Source organism: Sciurus carolinensis, chromosome X (assembly GCF_902686445.1).
Source record: "Sciurus carolinensis chromosome X, mSciCar1.2, whole genome shotgun sequence".
Taxonomy (NCBI): domain Eukaryota; kingdom Metazoa; phylum Chordata; class Mammalia; order Rodentia; family Sciuridae; genus Sciurus; species Sciurus carolinensis.
Window position 1 is genome coordinate 53,817,962 of NC_062232.1, and position 25,134 is coordinate 53,843,095.

Below are 25,134 nucleotides of genomic sequence, written 5' to 3' on the forward strand. Positions count from 1 at the left end.
GAAAAATGAAAATGCCATGTCTCTGCTCTCCCCAATAACTTCATTTGTGTCTAAGCCCACCCCTTCCCTACCACAGGCTCCCCAAAGTGCCACCATTGTCCAACCTTCCACATTCAAGCTCTGTTCTGTCTCCTTAGGTCATCACACCCAGTCCCTTACAAAAATTTCTTGATTATTTACAATGTCTTCAATGTGGCCCTTTGTCCTCATTATCACAGCCCCCTAGCCTTGAACATCAAGAGCTGCTGCTGGGCATTGTGCTTGGAGCTGGCAAGATATTGACAGAACAAATACAGTTCCATTCTCAAGGAGCCTATAATCCAGAGAGGGAGCAACAAGGAAGTAAATGACTACAGAATTACATGTGAGGGCAAAGGCCAAGAAGGAAGTGCACAGGGTGCAGTGACGGAGGTGGGAGTGGGGGATGTGCTTAGAAAAAACCCTGGGAAGTGTTTGAGGAGGTGACATTCAGGTAGAAGTCTGTAGGATCAGCAGGACCAGACTGGGGAGAAGACATGGATGTGAGAAGGGAAGGATTTGTAGAACACCCTTTACTGCACTGGCCTAGTCTGCTTTTGCAATGTAATCCCTATTTATTTACAAACTCCTTGTAGAGAACTCTGTAGACTCCTTGCCTCTTTTCTTCGGAGCATGCCCTCTGAAGTGATTCTAGTCCCCATCTCTCTTTTAATGACCTTTCAAGCTCCAGCTCAAATGTCACCTTCCACAAGGACATTGCTGATCACTCCAAAAGTTTATACCATCAGTTTATACTGAACTTATTCTGTCCTTTCTCACTTGGTAGCTATGTGTCCATAATATACTTCTCCAACTGGACAAAAAGCTTCTGGTCTATTTTTCCATCCCTCCTAGCAGCTAATGCATGACAATCAATAAACGATTGTCAGTCTTCCCTTTTCTGGGCCTCACTGTCTTACTTGAAAATGTGAGGAAGTTAGATGATGTCTAAGGTCCCTCCCAGCTCTACAGTGTACTGAGGATGATAAAACGGTAGAATTCTAAAGGGCACACACTACAGTGAATCCCTCAGAATGCATACATTTTGTGAATTTGTATTTTAAAGAAACTGAACATGAAGTAGATGATGTATAAGGCTTAAACACAGCTGCCAAAGAACATGGCACATGAGCACATTTGGTTTCTATATAATCAAACATTATACACATATGCAGTCTCAGAGCCTACTGTGATGGAGCAGAGAACCCCTGGGAGATGTCTGGACAAGAACAAGGGAAAATTGCCTTTTCCCACTTGGACAGAGGGATCAAGTTCCAGGAAAGCTTAAAAAATCTAAAACTTAAGTATAGAATCACTTCTTTCTTTTGCACCAAGAAATAATGCTGGGGAAATAACAGGAATGGAAGTGCCAAAAGTACCCCTAGAGACCCTCCTAAAGAAGAGTTCTAGCTCCCTAAGCCCTGCAGGGGGAAATAATTGAGATGGTGGGAGGGAGGGTGGAATGGAGTGGCAGTCCCAGGTGAGACTGACCAGGAGGTGTGAAACCTACCCTCGAGCCCCTAGTAACTGAAGGACCAGGTTTGTCTCTGTTGGAGCGTATGAGGCTACGATGCTTTGAGTGATTGGTTTTTTTTTTTTTTTTTTTTTTTGCGGTGCTGGGGATTGAACCCAGGGCCTTGTGCATCTTCAAAGAGCAGTTTACCTGCTGTTACCACCATCTCTCTCATATTAAAGCCTGGCTTTAAGCCCTTGCCACTCCACTGACATTGTGCTCTTAAACATGACTTGCAAGCTGGGCATGGTGGCACACACTTGTAGTGCCAGCAACTTGGGAGACTAAGGCAGGAGTATTGCAAGTCTGAGGCTAACTTCAGCACCTTAGTAAGACCCTTCCTCAGCAACTTAGTTCTTGTCTCCAAATGAAAAAAATAGAAAGGACTGGGAATGTAACTGAGTGGTCGAGCATCCCTGGGTTCAATCTCCAGTACTGCAAAACATTTTTTTCAAAAATAAATTTTGAAATAAATAAATTATGAAAAGGGCTGGGTATGTAGCTCAGAGGTAGAACACTTGCCTAGCATGTGGGAGACCCTGGGTTCCACATCCCCAGTCAGTCCAACTTACCCACTGTTGCCCAGCATAATATTCCCAGGGTCCATTTCTGACCCTACCACTCCTCAGCTAAAATCCCTCCAATGGTCAGCAGGGTGTGATGACACATACATGTATTCTAGGTACTCAGGAGCCTGAGGCAGGAAGGTCACTGAAACCCAGGAGTTTGTGGACAGCCTGGGCAATAGAGTGAGACTATCTCAAAAGAGGGAAAAAAATACATCCATGGATTATGCAATACAGTCCAAGTTCCTTGACCAGATAGTACAGATCATCCAACCAATCTTTTTAACTTTTCTTCCACTATTTCCCTTTAAACACTCTATGCTGCAATTACATTGTCCCTCATGAAAGATTGTGCCTTCTCCATGCTGCTTCTTTTGCCTAGAAAACCCTTCCCCCCACTTCCTTTTATCCAAATCTTACATGTCTTTAAAACCCAGTTCCATCTCCTCCAAGCATTCCCTGATATCCCTCTTTGGAATCCCAGTTCCTTTCCCCCACTTTCACAAAATCATTTTCTATCTTTAATTGTATCTAATAAATAAATATAGGCCTTACCTCTTCTATCAGACCATAAGTTCACTAAGGGCAGGATTGGGTCTAAACCACATTCGTTCATTGGCTGGATGCACAGATAAATGAATGAACAAAGGAATGAGTGAATGAATAATCATTGATCACGTCTTGATTAGCAATATGAATACCGTCTCTGATCATATATAGCATTTTTGTGTATGTGGTGCTGGGGATGGAACCCTGGGCCTTGTGCATGCTAGACAAGCAGTCTACCACTGAGCTACATCCATGGCCTTTCTTACTGTCATATAATAGAGCTAGGGGAAAACTACCAACTCAAACAAATGCTGCCAATATCCACCTTCCTTCACCTCTTATTCTAACAAGTGTCTAACAAGTGTTCTTCCTGTAAGTATGACTTCCTGAGTGGCTTTACCAAAGGAGACATAGAAATCATCTTCAAGGACTATGAAGTTGTGGGCAGAAAATTCAAGGACCTGGAAGGACTAGTTGATATTTTCTTCTTACAAAAGAAAACTGGTACTTTGGAATAGAAAAGAACGTATGAAAGATGAAATGACTGTCTTTAAAGATGGAATATTAGAATAGAATTTGTTTTGTCTGGATCATGGTTTAAAATACTGATTGCTGGGCTCTTGCCTAAGAACACGGTACTCTATGATAACTGGGAAAAATGTGTTTACCCCAAGCCTTACTGATCTGATAAAGAGAACTTTAAATTGAAAATGGAGGGGAAAGGAGCAAAGTGCCCTGACAATATTAAAATCAATTGCTATAGATGATATCAGATATGACAGCAAGAACAGCACTGGGGGAGGATATTTGGGAAAAGAGTCACTAATAGAACTAAAAGCTTCAGTTGTTTTTGTCAATACACAGCACATACATTAGTTTGAACCATATGAAATTACCAATATCCAACTCTTTCTGACCTACAAGAATGGTAATTTCATAAGGTTCAACCTAATGGTATAGACCTACAAGAATGGTAATTTCATAAGGTTCAACCTAATGGTATAAAATAAATTTTAAATGCTAACTCAAGGTAATACATACTAGCTAAGAGGTCCCGATAAAACTTGGGGGAATGCAACTTGTAACTGGAATCTGGCATTAGAAGAAGAACATTAGTAAGTAGGTGCCCTTGGTAAGGGGAGGTGACATGGTGCTATGTGCATAGAAATCCACATAGATGAGGACGGACACCTCTACAGAGTGTTAGTGAAGTTACAAGAAAGGAAGAGAGGTTGTATAGTGAGGTATGTGGCACCCTATAAAATGGCAGAAATGAATGACGTTAACCCCATGAATACAGATCATAAATATTGGCACAGGGCAAGATATAGCAGCAAGGAGAAACTTTGTTTAAGGTTGCTGAAGATTCCTTCACCTAAAAGAAGAACTTTTAGAAATTCTTTACTTGCCTTGCTGACAATATTACCCCTCTGAAAGTAATTAAGAGGAGGGACTGTTTGTTATTCATTACCTAACTGACCTATAATGAATAACTGATTGGAGAAGTGAACTTGAACAGTAACCATGTTGTCTCAGAGTTTGTGAGAGCATAAGGCTAGATATAGTAAGGTATTTTGCCTTAGAATTTAGGAAGGTAGGCTTGGAAAGTGTTCAGAAAATAAAAGGTAGTAGGAAGGCAAATAAAGAGCATGAGTATCATAGATCTGTCTTTAAACAGCTATTCCATTGATCAGCTGTGGTATCTTGGTTAAGTTACTTAAACTCTCCAAGCATCAAGTTTCCATGGGAATGTCAGGAGGTAGGGGAGAGAGAGAAGGGACTGGAATGATCAATGGCATGGAATCACCTACTTCACAAGGTTGTTTTGACAAGTGAATGAGATGACATCATTTATCAGTGCTTAAAACTTAGTAGGTGTGCATTAATTATTAGTTTTCTTTTACTTTCTACTTGGCTGCACTCACAAATGGGTTGGAAAGCTCTTAAAAACTAAATTTTGACCACATAATGGTGAATTATTTTAATAAAGTAAAAGGAGAAGTAGCAAAAGAAAATGATGCAGATACCCAGAGACCTTTGGTGCTAAGACATTAAAAATATGAAAAAGAAGAGCATCTGACCATATGAAACAGTAACAAACTACAAAATCATGTCAGGAAGGTCTGACCCAGTAGGAGCTAGTTTTAGGAGTAAGAAAAAGGTTGTTTACATTTTCATTTGCATTAAGGAACCAGTCAAGGAGGCCTCAAAGTCCATGCACTGGGGCAGATAGTATGCTTTGTAAATTATTATTAGTTGTTCAAAAATTATAGAATATTAGGTACACATAAAATTTCAACAGTGCCACAGGGTGTAATATGAAAAACAAAATTCTATAACACTTACCAGACAACAAAAAGCCAACCCTCTAATTCCCACTTTGTATTGGTTTTCTCCAACATTCCAACTTTCCATTAGGCTAGAAAGGGTCAAGTAGACATTGGCAGGAGGCCGCTGAGGATCTTAGTAAGAAAATTATAAGAAAGCACTGAGGTACTTTAAATGATCTTGGATCTCTTGGCCTAGACAAATTTTATGTCAGGATGTTGAGGGAAGCTGCAGATGAGATTGATGAACTACTGCCTGTAAACTTTAGGGGATTCTGGGGAATAAGAGATGTGCTAGAAGCCTGGAAAAGGATGTTCCTCTATGTAAAAGAGAAGATGATGGATCTCCTAAGCTTTAGAAAGGTAGGTTTCATCTTTTTTTTTTTTTTTTTTTTTGGGTGCTGGGGATCGAACCCAGGGCCTTGTGCTTACAAGGCAAGCACTCTACCAACTGAGCTATCTCCCCAGCCCCTAGGTTTCATCTTAATTCCAGGAAAGTTTCTAGAATGTCACTGGAAGGGATGGTTTGCATGAGAGTACTCAGAAGGGAACTAGTGGTCACAAAGAGTTTATAAAACCCTTTACCTTACAATAGCTCAAGAAAGAATGAGCTCATTTTCTTTTTTGAAATGAGCTTAGTAAATCAACGTAGATGGGTTAAAGCAGAGGAATACTATAGCAGTGTGACTGAGGTCCAGCAATGCATTAACAAATCATTCATGAAGTCCTTGTGAATAGGTTGGGAAAATGTATAGTATAATTTTTGAATGGGCAAATGATCATCCCCAAGTCTAACTGATGGATAAAAGTTTTTTTGTTTTGTTTTTCATACTGGGGATTGAACCCAGGGACACTTTGCCACTGAGCAACATCCCCAGTCCTTTTTTAAAATTTTTGAGATATGGTCTTGTTAAGTTGCCCAGGCTGGCCTCCAACATGTGTTCCTCCTGCCTCAATTCACTGGGATTACAGGCTTGTGCCACCATGCCTGGCTTCTGAAAAGTATAATTAAAGAAACCTGGAATTACAAATGATGACATTAATTAATGGCAGTATGTGTGAAAAAACAAGACTTAGAATTTTTTATTAGCTTTTTCAACAAATATTTATTCAGAGTACCAGGTAGTGTGCTAGACACTGGTAATACAGGAGACAACAAAAACATGCCATCTGTTCTCCTGACGCTTAAAAACTGTTGAAAGAAACATACATAAATCAAATTGTTTCACGAGTTTATATCCTTGAACTGTGAAGAATCAAACAGTGCTAAGAGGGCATATGACAAGAGAAACTGACCTTGGCGGGGAAGGAAGAGTTCTCTGAGGAGCTGACACATGAGCTGACGTCTCAAAGATGTGGTTCCGAGGAAAGTAAGGTGAAGGCAAGTGAGGGCAAATGGTAAGTCCACTGAGTCAGTGATATGGCAATACGAAATTCCCATTTTAGTGCCAGGGGGGCAGGGGCAGGGGATAGGGTTAGGGTCAGGAATGGGATAGGGCTCGGATTGCTTGCTGTCTGGAATGGGGGCTCGGGGGTTGAATTGGTCAGTGTCTCTGGAGCTCGGGCCAAAGCAGCAGCCCTTTTGGTCAGGAAGGCAGTGTTAGGGCTGAGGAGATGGACCAAATGGCTTGGAGACAGATCATGCAGAGAGAATGAGCAAACAAATCAATACTTGAACTTAATGAGAGCCAAGTGGAAGAAAGGGTTACAGATTCAGAAGGAGGAAAGGCTAGTATAAACCCCCTGGTGTTGAATTAAAAATGAAGATATCAGTATGAATCCACGGTTTTACATATGTGGGTGTATTGACAAGCATGTATATGTGTACATTTGTGAATATGTAAATACATATACATTTATTTCATAGCTCTGTCCACTGAGATAAATCATGGCATCCCAGTAACAATGAAAACACCTAGGGGCTAGATCTTGGGTACTAACTACCATTCTCCATTAAAAGGAACCAGAGCTCCTTGGAGAAATGACTGATTCCAGATGTTTTAGCTTTTTTTACAGCTATGACCAAAATACCTGATGAGAACAACTTAGAAGAGCAAGTTTATTTGGATCTCACAGTTTCAGTCCATAGATAGCCAACTCCATTGCTCTGGGCCCAAAGTGAGCAGCACATCCTGGGAGAAGGACCCAGCAGAGGAAAGCTTCACAACTCATAGCAGCAAGGAAATAGTGGAAGTTGGAGGAAAGAAGGGGCCAAAGGGAAGATGCACCCTTCCAGGGAACACCAATAGTGACCCACCTCTTCCATCTGCACCTCACCTGCCTATGGTTACCACCCAGTCAGTTCATTCAAACTAGGATGGACTGATTAGATTACAGCTCTCACAACCTAATCATTTTACCTCTGAATATTCCTGCAGTAATACAGGAGCTCTGGGGTACAGTTCATATCAAAACCATAACACCAGGGCTTGGACACAGAAAGTACAAGATGAGCCTGGAGTATCTTATTATGCCATAAAATAAAGAAGTGTTCGAGATGATGGGAACACGCCAAAAGGGCATAGGAGCTAGATTTGAGCAGCAAAATAATGATAATAGTGAATTGTAATCCATTGAATTCTGTTAGTATAATGGATTCCATTAGTATAAACTAAAATGTAGTTTTAAAATACGAATAAATATTTAAAAATATGAATAAATATGTAAGTGGGAGTGGGATGGGGTGTAGTACTGTGGTAGAGAACTTGCCCAGCATGCACGAGGTCCTGGGTTTGATCCCCAGCACTGTAAAAAAAGAAAGAAAAGAAAAGAAAAAAGAGTAAAGAGTGGGGGAGAAAAAAAAAGCGTTAACTAACCAATGCCAGCTAATAAATGAAGTGGGAATGATGGAAACAGAAAAATCAACATTCAGCAGCTATCAAAACAAAAATGGATTCAGGCAAGAATTATCACCAGGTACCAAAACTAGTGGGTGAAAGCTTAATGAGGAACAGGATATTTACTTAGTCTCAAAGTATCTTCCACCAAGTACTTTGTAATTGCTAACTGCAAAATACTTATCAATTAACTTGACATTAGAGAAACGTGGCAGTCACCATCTTAATTAATTTTAACCAGTCAGGGACAAATTTGCCTGCTGGTATGAGGCACCAAGAACACATTGCTTTTGTGGTATGCCTTGCCAGAGGAAACACTGGACCCACCTAAACAAAACAAAGTAATTAACCTGTACTCAAGGTCATTTGCAGGAGACAAAGGAGACATGAAAGCTAAGTGCAACTTATGGTACTGAATTTATGAAGAACTTTATTAGGATAATCAGTGAAATGTGAATGGGATCTACGGATTAGATGCTAGAATTGTAACATTGTTACTTTCCCAATTTTGATGGTTGTATGGTTTTACTGTGGTTATGTAGGAGAATATCCTGCTTTTTATGAAATATACACTGAAGTATTAAGGGGTACTGGGGAAGGATGTCTGCAAATTAATCTCAGCTGATTCAGAAAGAAGCAGTGAATAATTAAGCAATGGGGTCAAATGTTACCCAATAGGGAGGCTGGATGAAGTGTGTATGGCAGTTCTATGTACCTACCCATAACTTTTCTTGATAGGAAAGTATTTCAAAATCAAAAGTTGGGCTGGGGAGATAGCTCAGCAGGTAGAGTGCTTGCCTCGCAAGTACCAGGCCCTGAGTTCGATCCCCAGTACCACGAAAAAAAAAAAATTCAAAATCAAAAGTTAAAAATGAGAGAAAAGTCAACATGAGCTTACAGAACACTAATGCTAGTCTAGGCAGAACGTGGCTTTTGAACTCTGCATGGGTCACTACTCACTGGAACATGGGATTTGGCTCTTGGAAGTTGAGGTGACCAGATCACATGAGGAACAGCTAAAAGACCTGAAGGTGCTTTACCCTGAAGAAGAAAAAACTTGTAGGATAGGGAGTAGCTGACTTGCATCTTCCATTCTTCAAAGAGTGTCTAGGACAGAGATGGTGGATGTGGTACAGGGAGTCAGACTGCTTTTCAGTATGAGGAAAAGCTTTTTACCAGTGTGAGTGAGAGAGATGATCTATAGATGTCTATATAGACAGATGATATGTAGGTAGGTAGGTAGGTAGATAGATAGATGACAGAATGAATTCTCTTTAGGAGTTTCCTGTCAGAGGACATGTTTTAATAGCGACTGGGCAACCAAGTCTCATGGATGCAAGAGAGAGATTTCATGAATCAGATAAATTATCATGAAGATCCTTCCAATGAAGTTTATGATTCTCTGTCATCTTAAGGCATTGGGAATTCAAGCACTTTAGACATAAAATGCTGTATTGGACTGGGATGAACATTCCCTATTGTTCACAAGGGACATAAAACATCTTGCTCTCACATGGGCTATTTCAATATAATCTTTAGGAGCGTGGAAAATTCCTTTGTTCCCTATGAATGAGCTGGTCAATGGGTAAATGTCAAAATGCCTTTATTTGATAAAATTCATTCACCAACATGAAAACAGGGCATGAGAAAACAGAAACAATAACTCAAGAGAAAATGGCAAAAAATGAAATATTCAGAAGCTCAGGATGATACATCTTCTTCAAGTGGCTGTGGGCTTGCCTGTTCATAAACCTTGCTCTGGTAGTTCTCATTCTTCATTAAAAAGTGAATCCTTTTTTTTATCTAATACTTCCATGAGCTCACTATACAGCACATTCATCTGAAAATGAAAAGAGCAAACACATTTCTTAAGAAGAAAAAGAAATTTGGGAAATCTTCACAGCTCCATCATGATGGCACAGAAGTCTAACCTTTATCTTCTGTCATCCAAGGAGCCATTTCAGGGAGCAAATACAGTCCTCTATTAAGGAAGAGGGATCCAAATGCGTTAGATCTGTTTAATTAGGGATAGGTAGCTCTAGTAAGGGAGAAGGTACTTAAAACAGAAGAGTTTCTTTTGCAGTACTGAGGATTGAACCCAGGGGTGCTCTACTACTGAGCTATACCCCCAGCAAGATAGATAAATAGAAAGATAGATAGATAGATAGATAGATAGATAGATAGATAGATAGATAGACAGACTCCCTAAGTTGCCCAGACTGGTCTCAAACTTGAGATCCTCTTGCCTTAGCCTCCTAAATATCTGGGATCATAGGTGTGTGCCACTGTATCTGGGATTCTTTGCTCTTATTTAGAAACAAGGATTTTTCTCCACTGGATGAAACCTCTCCTGGTTAGCTAATGGCCCAGTTGCCTGTAACTGAATATAGTTCCTGGAGGAAATGCCTATTTGAACAGCCATTGCTTTGAGCAAAGGCCAGTCCTTCCCCACATGCAATGGCATTGACAGTAACACATCTTTCCAGAGCTCACTCTTGGCAGTTTTTTTAATTAGATTCCATTTGCTATCCCTAAGTTTCCCCCTATTCTCCATCTTTCCTGTTTTTCACTCTAAGAATTTACTTTGTACAGTCTCCTAACTCCTGAAGTTATAAGAAACCACTGAGAGGAAAAATGACTAATATCCTTGCCTAGCCAAGGAAGGTTGGTTGGATCCTTATGCAGAGCCCAGCTAAAACCCTCTCTCTCCCATAAATCCTACTACCTTAGCCCTTTCCCTCCTCACCTGAGTCTCATAGTTTCCCTTGAGGGAGCCAAGATGATGAAGGAAACGCAATGCCAGGCCACACCACTTTTCAGCAGATACATACTTGCTCCTGTTAAACATAAGTATTCCAATATTCCAGGACTTGGTCATCAGCCAGAGAATCTCTATTTCTGGGTAGCCTTCCTGAAATCCAAGAACAGTGAGTGTTCGTTATTACTGTCACAACTCATTGTAGCTCTACCTGTATTGATGCTGTGTCCCATTATTTTAAACAAAGAATGTTCTGCTAGCACAAAGGAAGGCCTGTGCTCTGGGCAGCAGGAGAGCAACTTGAGGTCTGTCAGCTGGAGAATGTTCCATAGCAAGATTTCATAAAGTGAAACATAAATGGAAAAGCAATGAGGTCCTCTTCGACTGAAAGAAAGAATTAGAGACAGATTCCTGGTCTCCCTGAAGTAGGATACAGAGGAAAAACCTGTATCCTGTTTGGGGCTTCCCTTGATGCTGTCCTCAGTTATTTCCCCAACCTCCATGTTTTAGAGCTTGTCAAGAAGTAATTTTCTCAAGGTTTTCAATTTCTACTCTTGGAATAGAAATTATATTAATCTTTACTATTGACGGTAGCTACTGAGATATGAACAAAGGGCAGGGTTCTGTGATGGCCCTTTAGCCTTATCAGTGGTCTTTAACATGACTAACCACAAGATTATATTAGCTTCTTCACAGTACTTTGCGATAGTGAAAAGGATTAGTCTAAGGAGCTCCAAGCTACCTTCCTGATTCTTTTGTAGGTGGTGGAGCATAAAAATAGCCTTCATATTAAAGTCCTTCATCTGCACAAAAGGTCTCAGGCCTGGAAGGGGGTGACATGACAGAAGACTTAGGCAACAGCTTTTTTAGTGTCAAGGATGTTGTCTCAGCTGTCATTCATTCATTTGGATCCATACAAAATTACCATGCATAAGAAACACTTCGACAATGAGGGTACTGTGAGGAATAAGACAAAGCTCTCATCCCAAAGGACACAATGCCTTTGGGGAGACAAGGCATCCATACAGAAAGATGGCTTAACATACTGAGGATATAGCTCAGTGGTAGAATGCTTGCCTAGGATGTGTGAGGCATTGGGATTCAATCTCCAGAATTGAAAAAAAAAAAAAAGATGACTTCACATGGCATGTGAATGAGGACTAGGCAGACTGGCAAAGATATTAGGTCTCTAGTTCAGTAAGAGATGACTGCTAGGATAGCTCAGTCAGAGGTGACCTAGTCTCTACCCAAAATCTCTCTCTCTGTCCTTGTCTAATTGGTAAACTTCTACTTCAAAATCACAAGTAGAATTATTTTTTCTGTTCCCACAGCAAGTTTTCTCTATACCATTCCTGTAGTACAACTTGTATCATAATGTTTTAAAACATTATCTATTCTTATATATTTATCTCCTCCAGACTGTTGAGTTCCTTGGGGTACAGGGAATTACTTTTGTTCATTTTTGTATCCCGAGAGTCCTACACTATGCCTGGCACATAGTGGAAGCACAACAAAAATTTTCTTAATGAAGTAGTGAATGAACAAATGATTCACTTTCCAATTAAATGTGACTTCCTCAGTGAGTTTTTTCCTGACACTCCACAATTTCTTGCTCAAACATCCTTGTTCATAGTACCACCAAAGCACTTCTAACACTGTCTGTGTCTCCTCCACTAATGAGGGACGTTCCCTGAAAGCAAAATGTCATTCACCTTTGTGCATTCACAGCCTGGCACAGTTACGCAGAGTATGAGTGTTGTGATTTTAACCAAATGAATGAAAAAATGACCAAACAAACAAGATCTGAGGGTAGATGAGCAGGATAGAGATATATACAGATTAAATGAAATGTTCAGAATAAACAAATCCATAGAGACAGAAAGTAGATCAGTGGTAGCCAGAGGCTGGGAGAGGAAGGAATGGGGGATGACTGCTAATGGGTATAAGGTTTCCTTCTGGAGTCACAAAAATGTTCTGGAAATTGATCATGGTGATAGTTGTACAATTCTGTGAATAACAACCACTGAATTATATACTTTTAAATGGTGACGTTTATAATATATAAATTAAATACCAACAACAAATAAAAGTATAGTTTCACAAAGAAAGTGCAGGTTGTTTCATGTGGGCAGAAGATAATAAATAAAGGCTTGTATTTGATAGCAAGTTTTGTCTCAGCAAGCATAAGATGGTTTGGCCTAAGCAGACAATTTATGTAGAGTAATTAATGGGAAAGGAGACTCAAGTGTAGGATGGGCTTCTTAAGCATTACCTACATGCTCTTCCTCAGAACACTAGTGTCATGAGAAATGTTAACAGATGGTCTATGAATATAGGGTTCTTAGTCAAATAAGTTTTGGAAATGCTGCATTCTATATATCACCCTCTTGAAACATTATAATGCATATTAATTCATTGAACATTTAAGGATGTTTTACAGTAAAGAAACCATGTAATTTTTTGGTTTTGGTACCAGGGATAGAACCCAGGGGTGCTTGACCACTGTGCAACATTCCCAGCCTTTTTATTTTTTAATTTTATTTAGAGACAGGGTCTCACTGAGTTGCTTAGGGTCTTGCTAAGTTGCCAAGGCTGGCTTTGAACTCACAATCCTCCTGCCTCAGCCTCCCAAGACGCAGGGATTACAGGCATGTGCCACTGCATCCAGCCTATGTTACTTTTTAAATCTGGGGTAATTGGGACTAATATCCCGAGAGGTGGAGTGTAAGAGGCTTTGCATTATAAGCCACAGGGTTTGGATTTTTGGGGAAGAAAGTGATATAATGAAACTGTAGTTTTAATAAGATGGAGATGGCAGTGGTGTTTAGAAAAGAATGAAGTGTGGAAAAACACAGACAGGAAGACTTGAGTGTGTGTATTTGCTTGCTTGCTTCTTTTTTGTGGTGCTGGGGGTCTAATTCAGGGCTTTCCAAATGTCAGCAAGCATTTTAACACTAAGCTACCCCCAGTCCAAGATTTGTTTAAAGGGACTTGTAAGAATCTAAGAATGAAGTGACGAGGGTCAAAATAAAGTAGTGACAATGAAAAGATGTTAAGAAACATTCCAAAGAGTGAATCAGTAGAACTTGGTAACTGATTTGATATAGGGAAATAAAAGCTAGGTCAATTGAAAATGGCTCTAAAGTACAAATTTTGAGAGAACACTGGTAAAATTAAAAATAAAACACTGGAAGGAAATGTTTCTAGATATAAAGGATCAAGATAATAAGTTCTATTTTCAATATATTGGGCTTGAGGTAATGACTCATTAGCAGTCATTCCCCATTCCTCCCTCCTCCAGCCCCTGGCTACCACTGATCTACTTTCTGTCTATATGGATTTGCCTATTCTGGACATTTCACATAATCTCATATATCTCTATCCTACTCACACCATGTAGGCATGTACATAGATTCAGGTAATAAAGCAAATCAATTCACTTAAAGGATGGAATATGGAATAGAGAGAAGAGAATACACAATATTGGAAGTATTCATAGTTGGATAGGAAAAGGGAAACAACAACTCAGAGAAGTGGTGAGAAAATGAAGGACAAGGGAACACAAGAGTTGTGATAAGGAGGCAGTGGTCAATAATGAAGACCAGCATAAAGGGTCCATCACATTTGTCTATAAGGTGGTAGTTATTTGCCTTGTGAAGTGTGGTTAACAGTGCAGAATGAGGGAAAGATGAGGACAGACAGGTGTGCAGGACCTTGTAGGCTGCCTTTAGGACTTTGGTCTTTGTTTTGAGAGCAATGGGGAACGACTAAAAGGGATAAAGTAAGGTCACACAAAATTTAAAATTTGAAAATTTAAAAGATCACCCTGTTTTCTGGGTGAAGAAAGGTTTAGAAGCAAGTAAGAGTAGATATGAGACCAAACAACAGATTCCTGGAGTAGCTGAAACAAGATAACTTGGAGTAGGTTGTAGATGTTAGAAGATGGGAAGAAGTAGATGAACTGAAGAGATATTTACAGAAGACAGAATTGACAGCTCTTGGTGACAAATTAGAAATGGGAGTAAAAGAGGCATGAGGATGACTTCTAGATGTCTGGCTTTGGCAAGTGGAGGAATTATAGTGCCATTCAATGACTTAGGGACTGCTGGGGTTTTATTTTAATTTGCATTAGCTGCCCTCATATCTTGCATTGTTCAAGAAAATTGTTAATCCTCATAAAGAGATGCCTCCCTGCAGTTACTCACCTCAAAGCAACATGGAATTGCCAGTGCAAAATACAAATTCATATCAGTGAATTTGCTCTGATTGTTTTTGGAGGCTCATATTTGAAATCAGTTATCTCTGTCCTCAACAACTTTACATATGGCAGTCATGCAAATCTCTAACTGAATTGTAGATATTCTAGAGCACAAATGCCCATCTTTTGAGGCTCTCCATAGATTCCCCAAAGTGAATATTGTATATATCAAATTTGCTGAGATAAAATTTACATACCATACATTTACCTACTTAAAGCATATAGTTCAATTATCAGTATATTTAAGGAGTTCTGCTACCATGACTACAATCAATTTTAGAATATTTTCATCACTCCCAAAGGAAATTTTTGTTCCCATTAACTCCTCATTTCCCCCCAACACAATCCATTCCCCAAACCCAGGGAAACCACTAATATAATTTTTGTCTCATGTATCAGTCTATTCTGAAAATTTAGGATAAATCAAGTCAGACAGTATGTGGTCCCTTTGACAGGCATCGTTCACTTAGCATATATATATATATATATATATATATATTTTTTTTTTTTTTTTTCTCACAGCCAAGGATTGGATCCAGGGCCTCATGCATGCTAGGCAAGTTTTCTGCTACTGAGCTACATCCCCATCTCAGCAATAAAGTTTTAAGGTTTATCCATGTTATAGTGTATGTCTGAAGTTCAATCCTTTTTATAGTGAAAGGATATACTGTTGTATAGAAATACCACATTTTGTTTATCCATTCATTGGTGGTTAGACATTTAAGTTGTTTCCATTTTTGGTCATATGAGCACATCTGCTATAAATATTTGTATATGAGTATTTGTACGTATGTTTTCATTTCTCTTGGGTATATAACTGAGAGTGAAATTTTTTTCTTTTTTTTTTTTTTTTTTTGTGGTGCTGGGGATTGAACCCAGGGCCTTGTGCTTGCAAGGCAAGCACTCTACCAACTGAGCTATCTCCCCAGCCGCTTCTTTCTTTTTTATTGTTTTGCTGGTACTGGGGATGAAACCCAGAGCCTCATGCATGCTAGTTAAGTGCTCTCCCTCTGAGCTATACCCATAGCCTTTTTATTTTGAGACAGGTCCCTCTAAATTGCCCAGCTGATTTTGAACTTGTGATGCTCCTGCCTCAGCCTCTGAAGCAGCTGGGATTATAGGTGTGTACCACTTTATCTGGTTTGAAGTGGAATTTGGAGGCTACCTGGTAACTATGTATACCCTTCTGAAGAACCATCAGGCTTTTTTTCAAAGCATCTGAACCATTTTACAATCACACAGACACTGTGTAAGGGTACCAATTTCTTATCAACACTTTTTTACTATCTTTTAAATTATAGCTTATATCTTACTGGGTGTTAGGGTAGTTCATGTTCAATATCATTTGCTATCAGAGATACACAAATCAAAACACAATGATATCTTATATGCTTATTGGCCATTTGAATACTTTCTTTGGAGAAATGTCAATTCAAATCATTTGCCCACTAAAAACAATTAGTTGTCTTTCAGAGTTGTCAGAATGTGGTACTAGGCATGGAACCCAGGGCCTTGCACATACTTAGACAAGCACGTACCATTGAGCCCATCCCAGTCCATCAGAGTTCTTTATATATTCCAATAAAAAAACTCTTACTACCCATATGAGTTCCAAGATTTACTCCCATTCTTTGAGCTGTCCTTTTACCTCCTCAATGGTGTCCTTTACAGAAAAATATGTTTTAATTTTGCTGAAATCTAATTGATCTATGTTTTTATTGCTTGTGCTCATGGTGCCATACCTAAGAAAGAATTGCCTAATCCAAGATCATAGAAGATTTAAGATTATGCTTCTTTCTAAGAGTTTAATGATTCTAGCTCTTACATTTAGGCCTTTGATTTACTCTTGTATATGGTATGAAGTCAGGGTTCAAATTTCCTTCTTTTCCATGTGGTTATCAACTTGTCTGAGCACTATTTATTAAAACAACTATTTCCCCCAGGGGAAAAAAATAAAAAAATCAACTGACTAAAATAAAAAATCAACTGACTGGGGCCAGGGTTGTAGCTCAGTGGCAGAGCACTTGCCTAGCATGTGTGAGGCACTGGGTTTGATCCCAGCACCACATATAAATAAACAAGCAAACAAACAAATAATAAATAAAGGTATTGTGTCCATCTAGAGCTAAAGATATTTAAAAAATCAACTGACTGCCACTGAGTGTGGTGGTATACACCTGTAATCCCAGTTACTCATGAAGCTGAGGCAGGAGGGTCTTGTTTGAGGCTAGCCTGAGCAACTGATCAAGACCTTATCTCAAAGTATTAAAAAGACAGGAGTGTAACTCAGTTTTAGCACATTTGCCTAGCACACACAAGGTCCTGGGTTCAATCCCTAGTACTACACACATACATGCACACACATTAACTGACAATAAATTTAAGGGCTGGGGTTGTGACTCAGTAGTAGAGCACTTGCCTAGCATGTGTGAGGCACTGGGTTTGATCCTCGGCACTACTTAAAAAATAAAGTTATTATGTCCATCTACAACTAAAAAAAATTTTAAAAGAAAATAGTAAAAAATAAATAAATTTGAGCGTTTCTGCATTCTTTATTCTATCTCATTGATTTATATGTATATCCTCAGGTAAGGATCATATATGCTCTTTGTGTGTGGGGGGGTCTTGGGGATTGAATCCAGAGAGCTCTCTACCACTGAGTTACATGCCCAGCCCTTTTTAAAAAAACTTTGAGATAAGACTCTGGTTAAGTTTCTGAGGTTGGCCTTGGATTTGTAATCCTCCTGCCTCAGCCTCCCAAGGAGCTGGGACTATCTCTTTTTATGATGTCTCTGTTAAACTATCTGCCTCTGCTGGTAGCACACTAGCTGTTAGGTTCCACTAATTGCACCAAGCCTTGCACTATTTGTTTTCAACAAACCCCTAGGGCATAAATTATTCCACACTGATCCATTGAGATTCAGGTCACTTTCAAGGAGTAGTTTTTTTTTTCCCTTGTGTGTGTATTAATTTTTTAGTTGGTGCATTATATTTATAGTTTTTGAGTCAAGTTTTTGTGGTTTGTTCTGACCCCTGTAGGGCACTTTTTAGCTCTTTCCATGATTTTCTCTGAGTTAGCTTCTTGTTCAAATACAGCCAATGTCTTTCTCTCACTGCTTACCACCGAAATAATCATTGGTTTCAAGAGCACCCTTTGGCTTGAACCTCTCCACACTATTTCAAGTAAAATCAGATCCTTTGGGGGAAAAATTAGTTTTCTGTTCCTATGGACTGACTTTCCCCTTGGGAGAAATCTCTGAGCTGCTGCTCCAAAGCTTCATGGGGTTGGGGAGTAAACTCTTTTTTTCTGACTGGCATCCCTACATTAAAAGCAGGGTACTAGGTAGGGTAGTAGTTGATCTTCTAGGTTTATCTCTCTGGGTGTGGAAACTTTTCCCTATGTGTGAGCTGACGCAAGTGCAACCACAGCCAAAATATGCTTAATCTGACTTGCCTGGGGTAGGTATTCTGCCCTATGAGTGGAAGAAGGGTGGAGGAAAGGAATCCTCAAGTTCTTTTTGGCTAGACTTTCCAGGAATTTAGCCTTCGTAATGTGATTTTCTTTTATTTTTTTTTGTGGTGCTAGGGATCCATCCCAGAGCCTTGAGTATGTTAGACAAGTAGTCTATCACTGTTCTACATTCCCAGCCCTTTTAAAAAATATTTTGAGACAGGGTCTTGCTAGGTTGCCCAGTCTGGCTTCAAATTCATGATCCTCCTGCTGCAGACTCCTGAGTAGTTGGAATTACGGGTATGTGCCACCATGCCTGGCTCTAAGGTGATTTTTAATTTAAATGTTATGGATATTTTATCCAAGTCTGTGGCTTGTTTTAAAACTTTTTGTGGCAGCTTGAGTAATTTATTAATTTACGTAAATGAATCTTTTTTTGGGTACTTTTTCTCAGTGAATCCTCTTTACCCCATGATTTAAAAAAATGTTTTCCTAGCTAGGTGCAGTGGTGCACACCTGTAATCACTGTGGCTTAGGAGGCTAAGGCAGGAGAATCACAAGTTCAAAGTCAGCCTCAGCAATTTAGTGAAGCTCTAGGCAACTTAGCAAGACTGTGTCTCAAAATAAAAAGTAAAAAAGGGGCTGGGATGTGGCTCAGTGGTTAAGTGCCTCTAGGATCAAACCCTAGTACCAAAAAATAAAAAAATTAAATAAACAATAAAAAATAAAAAATAGGCCATTCTTACTTCAGTGATTTAATATTGCATACTAATTTGTCATAGCTAGTTGATATTCTCCTGAGCACTATCTTCTTTTACTAATCTATTTGTGAATTTTTTGTACTAATATTACATGTTAATATCACTTTATAAACACATATTTAATAGGATGTGTACCACCAAACCAAGCAAAAATTTATTGGTTTTTATAGCTCATTTTTTCAGAAAATTTTAGAATCACTTCATAAAGTTTCATTCAAAAAAATCCCATTGAGAATTTTATCTTGATTGAATTGATAGCACTGAATTTAAGGAAACTGAATCTAATATTGAAGAGGCTTCCTTTCCAAGATTGTGGATATATTTCCATTGTTTGAGACCTATTCCTTTTTAAATTTTTATTAATGTATTATAGTTTTACATAATATTAGGGACTAATGCCTTTTTGAAAGTAGAAAAGATCTGTTGAAAGATAAAGACTGAAAATGATGGAGAGACAGCAAAGTAGTACAGCACTTAGAAGAGGACTGAATTGACAGAACAAGATTCAGAAAATATATTTTTGGAAAAGAAGACAGGTGAGTGGATAGGTACAGGGGCAGAAGTTATCATTGAAATATTGGTTAATGAGGGATCTTATACTTTATGTCCTTGATCTTCTAAATTAAAAGATGCTGGGTATAGTGGCACACACCTGTAATACCAGTTATTCAAGAGGTTGAGGCAGGAAGATTGCTGGTTTGAGGCCAGCCTGGGCAACTTAACAAGACCCTGTCTTGAAATAAAATAAAAAAGGTTGGGGATGTAGCTCAGTGGTAGAGTGCTTGTCTAGATGTATGAGGCCCTGGGTTCCATCCCCAGAACTACACACACCAACACAGAAAGATATGATGAGAACATCTAATGGGAAATGAGTAAAGTATAAAATTTTTATGAGGATAGAAAAGGTTTGAATCAGTTACTTGAGTTTTCCAAAAAGTTGACTGGAATGCAAGGTTTTTTGTTTTTTCTTTTTTTTCCATACTGGGGATTGAACCCAGGGGTGCTTAACCACTAAGTCATATCCCTAACCCTTTATATTTTATTTTGAGACAGAATCTCACCAAGTTGCTCAGGACCTCACTAAGTTGCTGAGGTTAGTGTTCGAACTTGGATTCTCCTGCTTCAGCCTCCCAAGCCACTGGGATTACAAATGTGAGACACCAAGCCCAGCAAGGAAAACAAGTATTTTGGAAGAGCAATGAGAATCCATTGAAAGTTTAGTAGCATGAATATGTACTGGGATAGATATGGATGGTTCTGTGCTTTTCTTCTTTGGTGATTGTGCTGTTCAAGACCAGGGGCAGAAGAACTGAAGGTGCTGAGTCACCAGATTTGAAAAAAACAAAGGAAGATCAGATATAATTAAAAGAGACAGGAGGGGGGAAAGAAAGACAGAGAGAGAGAGAGAGAGAGAGAGAGAGAGAGAGAGAGAGAGAGAGAAATGTGATTAGACTGGATTGTAAGAGAGTGAGAAGAGTTATTTGAGATCCAAATAAGAAAAGATAATACATGTGGGAAAGTATGGTCAGCAGAAAAACTCTGATGTAAAAATGAAGGTGGAGCCAGGTGTAGTGGCACATGCCTGTAAACCCAGCAGCTTAGGAGGCTGAGGCAGGTGTATTGCGAGTTCAAAGCCAGCCTCAGCAACTTAGCAAGGCCCTAAGCAACTCAGTGATACCATGCCTCAAAATAAAAAAAAAAATAAATAAATAAAAGGGCTGGGGATGTGGCTCAATGGTTAAGTGCCCCTGGGTTCAATTCCTGGTGAAAGAAAGAAAGAAAGAAAGAAAGAAAGAAAGAGAGAGAGAGAGAGAGAGAGAGAGAGAGAGAGAGAGAGAGAGGGAGGGAGGGACGGAAGGAAGGAAGGAAGGAAGAAAGGAAGAAAGGAAGGAAGGAAGAAAGGAAGGAAGGAAGGAAGAAAGGAAGGAAGGAAGGAAGGAAGGAAGGAAGGAAGGAAGGAAGAAAGAAAGAAAGAAAGAAAGAAAGAAAGAAAGAAAGAAAGAAAGAAAGAAAGGAAGGAAGGAAGGAAGAAAGGAAGAAAGAAAGAAAGAAAGAAAGAAAGAAAGAAAGAAAGAAAGAAAGGAAGGAAGGAAGAAAGAAAGGAAGGAAGGAAGGAAGGAAGGAAGGAAGGAAGGAAGGAAGGAAGGAAAGAAAATGTCAGGTGTAAGAATTGCTAAGATGGATGCCAAAGTCAGAATAATAAATAATGATGAAATTACCAAGGAAGGGAAAAAATGTGCCCATGATGTTCCAGTTCATGACAACACTGGTAATTAAGAGACAGAAGACAGATTTAAAGTGAAGAGAGAAGTGGCAGGAAGGTGGTATATAAATATTACAAAGTGATACTAGGAGCAAAGGTCCAGGTAATTGAGTCTCTTCTGCTGAGAAAAAAAGGAGTGGTAGTGAGGGACATGTTTTCTTGAGGGAAGATCCTGCTTCGATCTGAGAGGAAGCAGGGAGAGGAGGAGATGAAGGCTGATGATTAAGAGAATATTAACTACTGTCTGGAAAATCCCTGTCTTGTTTTTTGTGTTGGATGAAGTTAAGGATAGCCTCAAGATCAGGGAAATATGGAGTTGTGTTTTGGGGAGATACATTTGATGAGGATGCACAGGAAAAACTGGTGAAGGAAGAGCCAAAGAGCAATAAGGAAACCATACAAATCTAGAAGAAACACAAACTCTGAATCAAAGATGCCTTTGCATAAGCCTCAGTTCTAGCCTCAGGGAGATGTGAGGCTTGGAGGAGGTAAGACTTGGATGAAAGAGAAGATTTAAATGACATCCAGGGGCATGTACTATAACAAGAAAATGCCTAGGTCTCAATAAAACATTACTCATTACACTAAGAACTGGGAAGATCTCAAATTGAATTAAAAAGACAACCAATTAATAACAAAACTGAGAATAAAGAAATGTTACAGTATCTGACAAAGTTTTTTTCCCTTGACATTTTCTATAGTTTTATACTTCTTTTTAAAGTAACTTTATTTATTTGTTTTTTATGTGGTACTGAGGATTGAACCCAGTGCCTCACATGTGCTAGGCAAGTGCTCTACTACTGAGTTACAACCCCAGTCATCCCATGACTTCTATAAATGGTAAAATACATATAACATAATATTTATTATCTTAAACTATTTTTGGGGTACCAGGAATTGAACCCAGGGGTACTCTACCACTGAGCTACATCCCCAGGTCTTTTATTTTTATTTTGAGACAGGGTCTCCCTAAGTTGCTTAGGGCCTCACTAAGTTGCTGAGACTGGCTTTGAACTTGCAATCCTCCTGTCTCAGCCTCCTGAATCATTGTGATTGCAGGTGTGTGCCACCACACCCAGGTTAAATCTTGTTTCTTTATTTTTTTGGTACCAGGGATTGAACCCACTGGTGCTTAACCACTGAGGCGCAGCCCCAGTCCTATTTTGTATTTTATTTAGAGACAGGGTCTCACTGAATTGCTTTAGGACCTTGCTAAGTTGCTGAGGCTGTCTTTGAACTTGAATTCTCTTGCCTGAGCCTCCCAAGCTGCTGGGATTACAGGTGTATGCCACAGAGTCTGGCTTAAATCATTTTTAAGTGTACAGTTTGCAATCACACTGTTATGTGGCTATCATTACCATCCATCCATCCATCCATCCATCCATCCATCCATCCATCCATCAAACCAGAATCTTGCAATCTGTACTTATTAAAAAATACCCCTTCTCAGTCCCTAGCAACCACCACTCTATTTTCCATCTCCATGAATTTAACCACTCAGTACTTCACATAAGTGGAATCATACAGTATTTGTCTTTTGTGACACATACCAGTTTGAAGAGTCTTTAGAGAATTATGCTGAGTGGAAAAAGCCAATCTCAAAAGGTTTTGTATTATACTATTCCAAATCTCAAGATATACTTTATGATTCTATTTATATAACATTCAAGAAATGACATGATTATAGAAACTCTTAATAGATTAGTGTTTGCCAGGGTTTAAGGAAAGGCTGGGATTGGGGAGCGGCTATAACAAGGCAATATAAAGAATCAATGTGGTGATGGAAATGATCTGTCTTGACTGTAATAATGCTGACACCCTTATTGTGATATTGTGCTATATAGTTTTGTTAAGATGTTACCACTGGGGAAAGCTGGGTAAAGAGTACACAGAACCTGGAGCTGCAGTTGTAGCTCAGTGGTAGAGCACACTTGCCTAGCATGTGCGAGGCACTGGGTCGGATCATCAGCAACACATAAAAATAAATAAAGCAACACATAAAAATAAATAAAGGTACAAAAAAAGAGTACACATAACCTCTGTTATTTCTTACAAGTGCATGTGAATCTATAATTATTTCAGAATAAAATTTTAATTTAAAAACCTAAACAATCTACTACCTTTTAAAAATAGTCTAGAATATGAACCTACTAAAGAGTATATAGGACTGCATGATTAAGTGTGTGTGACCCAACCCCAAGTTTTTTCATTGGCACTAGCTTCTCAATATCAATCTGAGTCTCTCCTTTGAAATAAAATTTCCTAGCAAGAACTGGTAAAGGCATGTGTTCTATCGGAAAAAGCCCTATAACTGAGGAGCAATGGGCTGGATATTTATATTCCCCTAATTCATATGTTAAAATTCTAAGCCTCAAGGACATGGTATTAGTAGGTTGAGCCACTAATGAAAGGTGATTAGATAGTGAAGGGTGCACCATCATTCATTAGGATTAGTGCCCTTGTCTATTAGATCCCAGAGTGGTCCCTTACCCTTCCTGCAAGGTGAGGTTTTAATGAGAATTTGGTCCATCTTGAGGAAGCAGGCTTTTACTGGAGACAAAACCAGTGCCTTTAGCTTGGACTTTCTAGCCTCCAGAGTTGGGATAAGTAAATTTCTTTCATTTATAAGTCATACAGTCTATGGTATTTTGTTAGAGCTGTTCAATCTAAGACATGAGGTCAGAAGTTCTGGGTTCTATTCCTGACTCTTGTACATTTGCCATAAATGACCTTAGTCAAATTGATTTTTTGATTTTTATGAATCTTAAAATTTTCCTCATTATTAAGTTAAGGATAATAGCAGCACTATCTACTTTATAGAATTGCTGTGGGGGTTATATGAGATAATGGATATAAGAGTGCTTTATAACTGTAATGCATGATGCTGTGAGACAGGAGGATTTATGTTTGTGTAAAAGGTATTCTACCAGTGTATGGAGGCACTTGATAATGGTTATCTGCTCAATAAATAATTAATGAGTGGCTACTCATTTAAAAAGTCAACTAAACAAAAGCAGAATTTTCTCCCCAGCATTTAAACAAAGGAGATTCATAGCACATTCAATCATACAGGAGAAAGCAACATACACAAGGGAAAGAGCCAAGAGGGTTATTAAATTAATTTCTATTAAAAAGCTAACTACCCAGTGATGTTTCAAGGGATGAACAATAATAGATGGGGAACTCATCAGAAAAATAGAAAAACAGTAAGCTTAGCCAACCTGAGTCAGAGAACTTGCAACTGTAATAAGACAGAAGAAAACAGCAAAACCAGAATGTTTAGAGAAGTTTTGGCCTCACATAGAGACTATGGAAATTAATCAATGTGGAGTTACAGTACAATCTAATTTTAATTTTTATTCATTACTATGGAAAACACCCTTGAAGGTCCAAATGAAATTCATAGCTTAGCAATGGAATTTTCTCTTCTTTCCAAAAGACAGTAAAACAAACAAACAAAAAACTCCCCAAAATTTCAATAGTGAAGTTTAAAAAAAACCTTAAATTCACAGACCATAATTACATAGTTCCAGGAGAATTTTAGGCTTCTTTAGTCAGTGCAAATTTGTACCAGGTTATCAACATACTATACTATTCCACCATCTGTTGTGATTTGCAGGTATTTATTTTGTATATGAAGAAACAGTTGAGCCCAGATCACTCAGTATCCTTAGATATTAACATGGATACAAATAATGACTATATGACTTCAATATAACCTTCTTAATGCTTTATAGCTCCCTTATAATAACAGTACCACCTTACATATCAAGTTAAAGTTTACAACGCATATAGTATTTCCATTGATCCTTACATCTCTAGTGTGGGACAGT

The 25,134-nt window shown here is 38.8% G+C and overlaps 1 protein-coding gene across 1 annotated transcript in view; it reads right to left on the minus strand.

Moving 5' to 3' along the window:
- Positions 1–9,578: 9,578 nt before the first annotated feature.
- The window catches only part of Tex11 (testis expressed 11), a gene marked incomplete at its 5' end in the record, with an annotated part of 294,023 nt that continues 278,467 nt past the window's right edge, over positions 9,579–25,134 (minus strand). Inside the window, 2 exons of the mRNA XM_047535242.1 lie at positions 9,579–9,650; positions 10,557–10,721. Of these exons, the coding sequence (XP_047391198.1) occupies positions 9,579–9,650; positions 10,557–10,721 (237 nt within the window). The remainder of the gene's footprint in view (positions 9,651–10,556; positions 10,722–25,134) is intronic.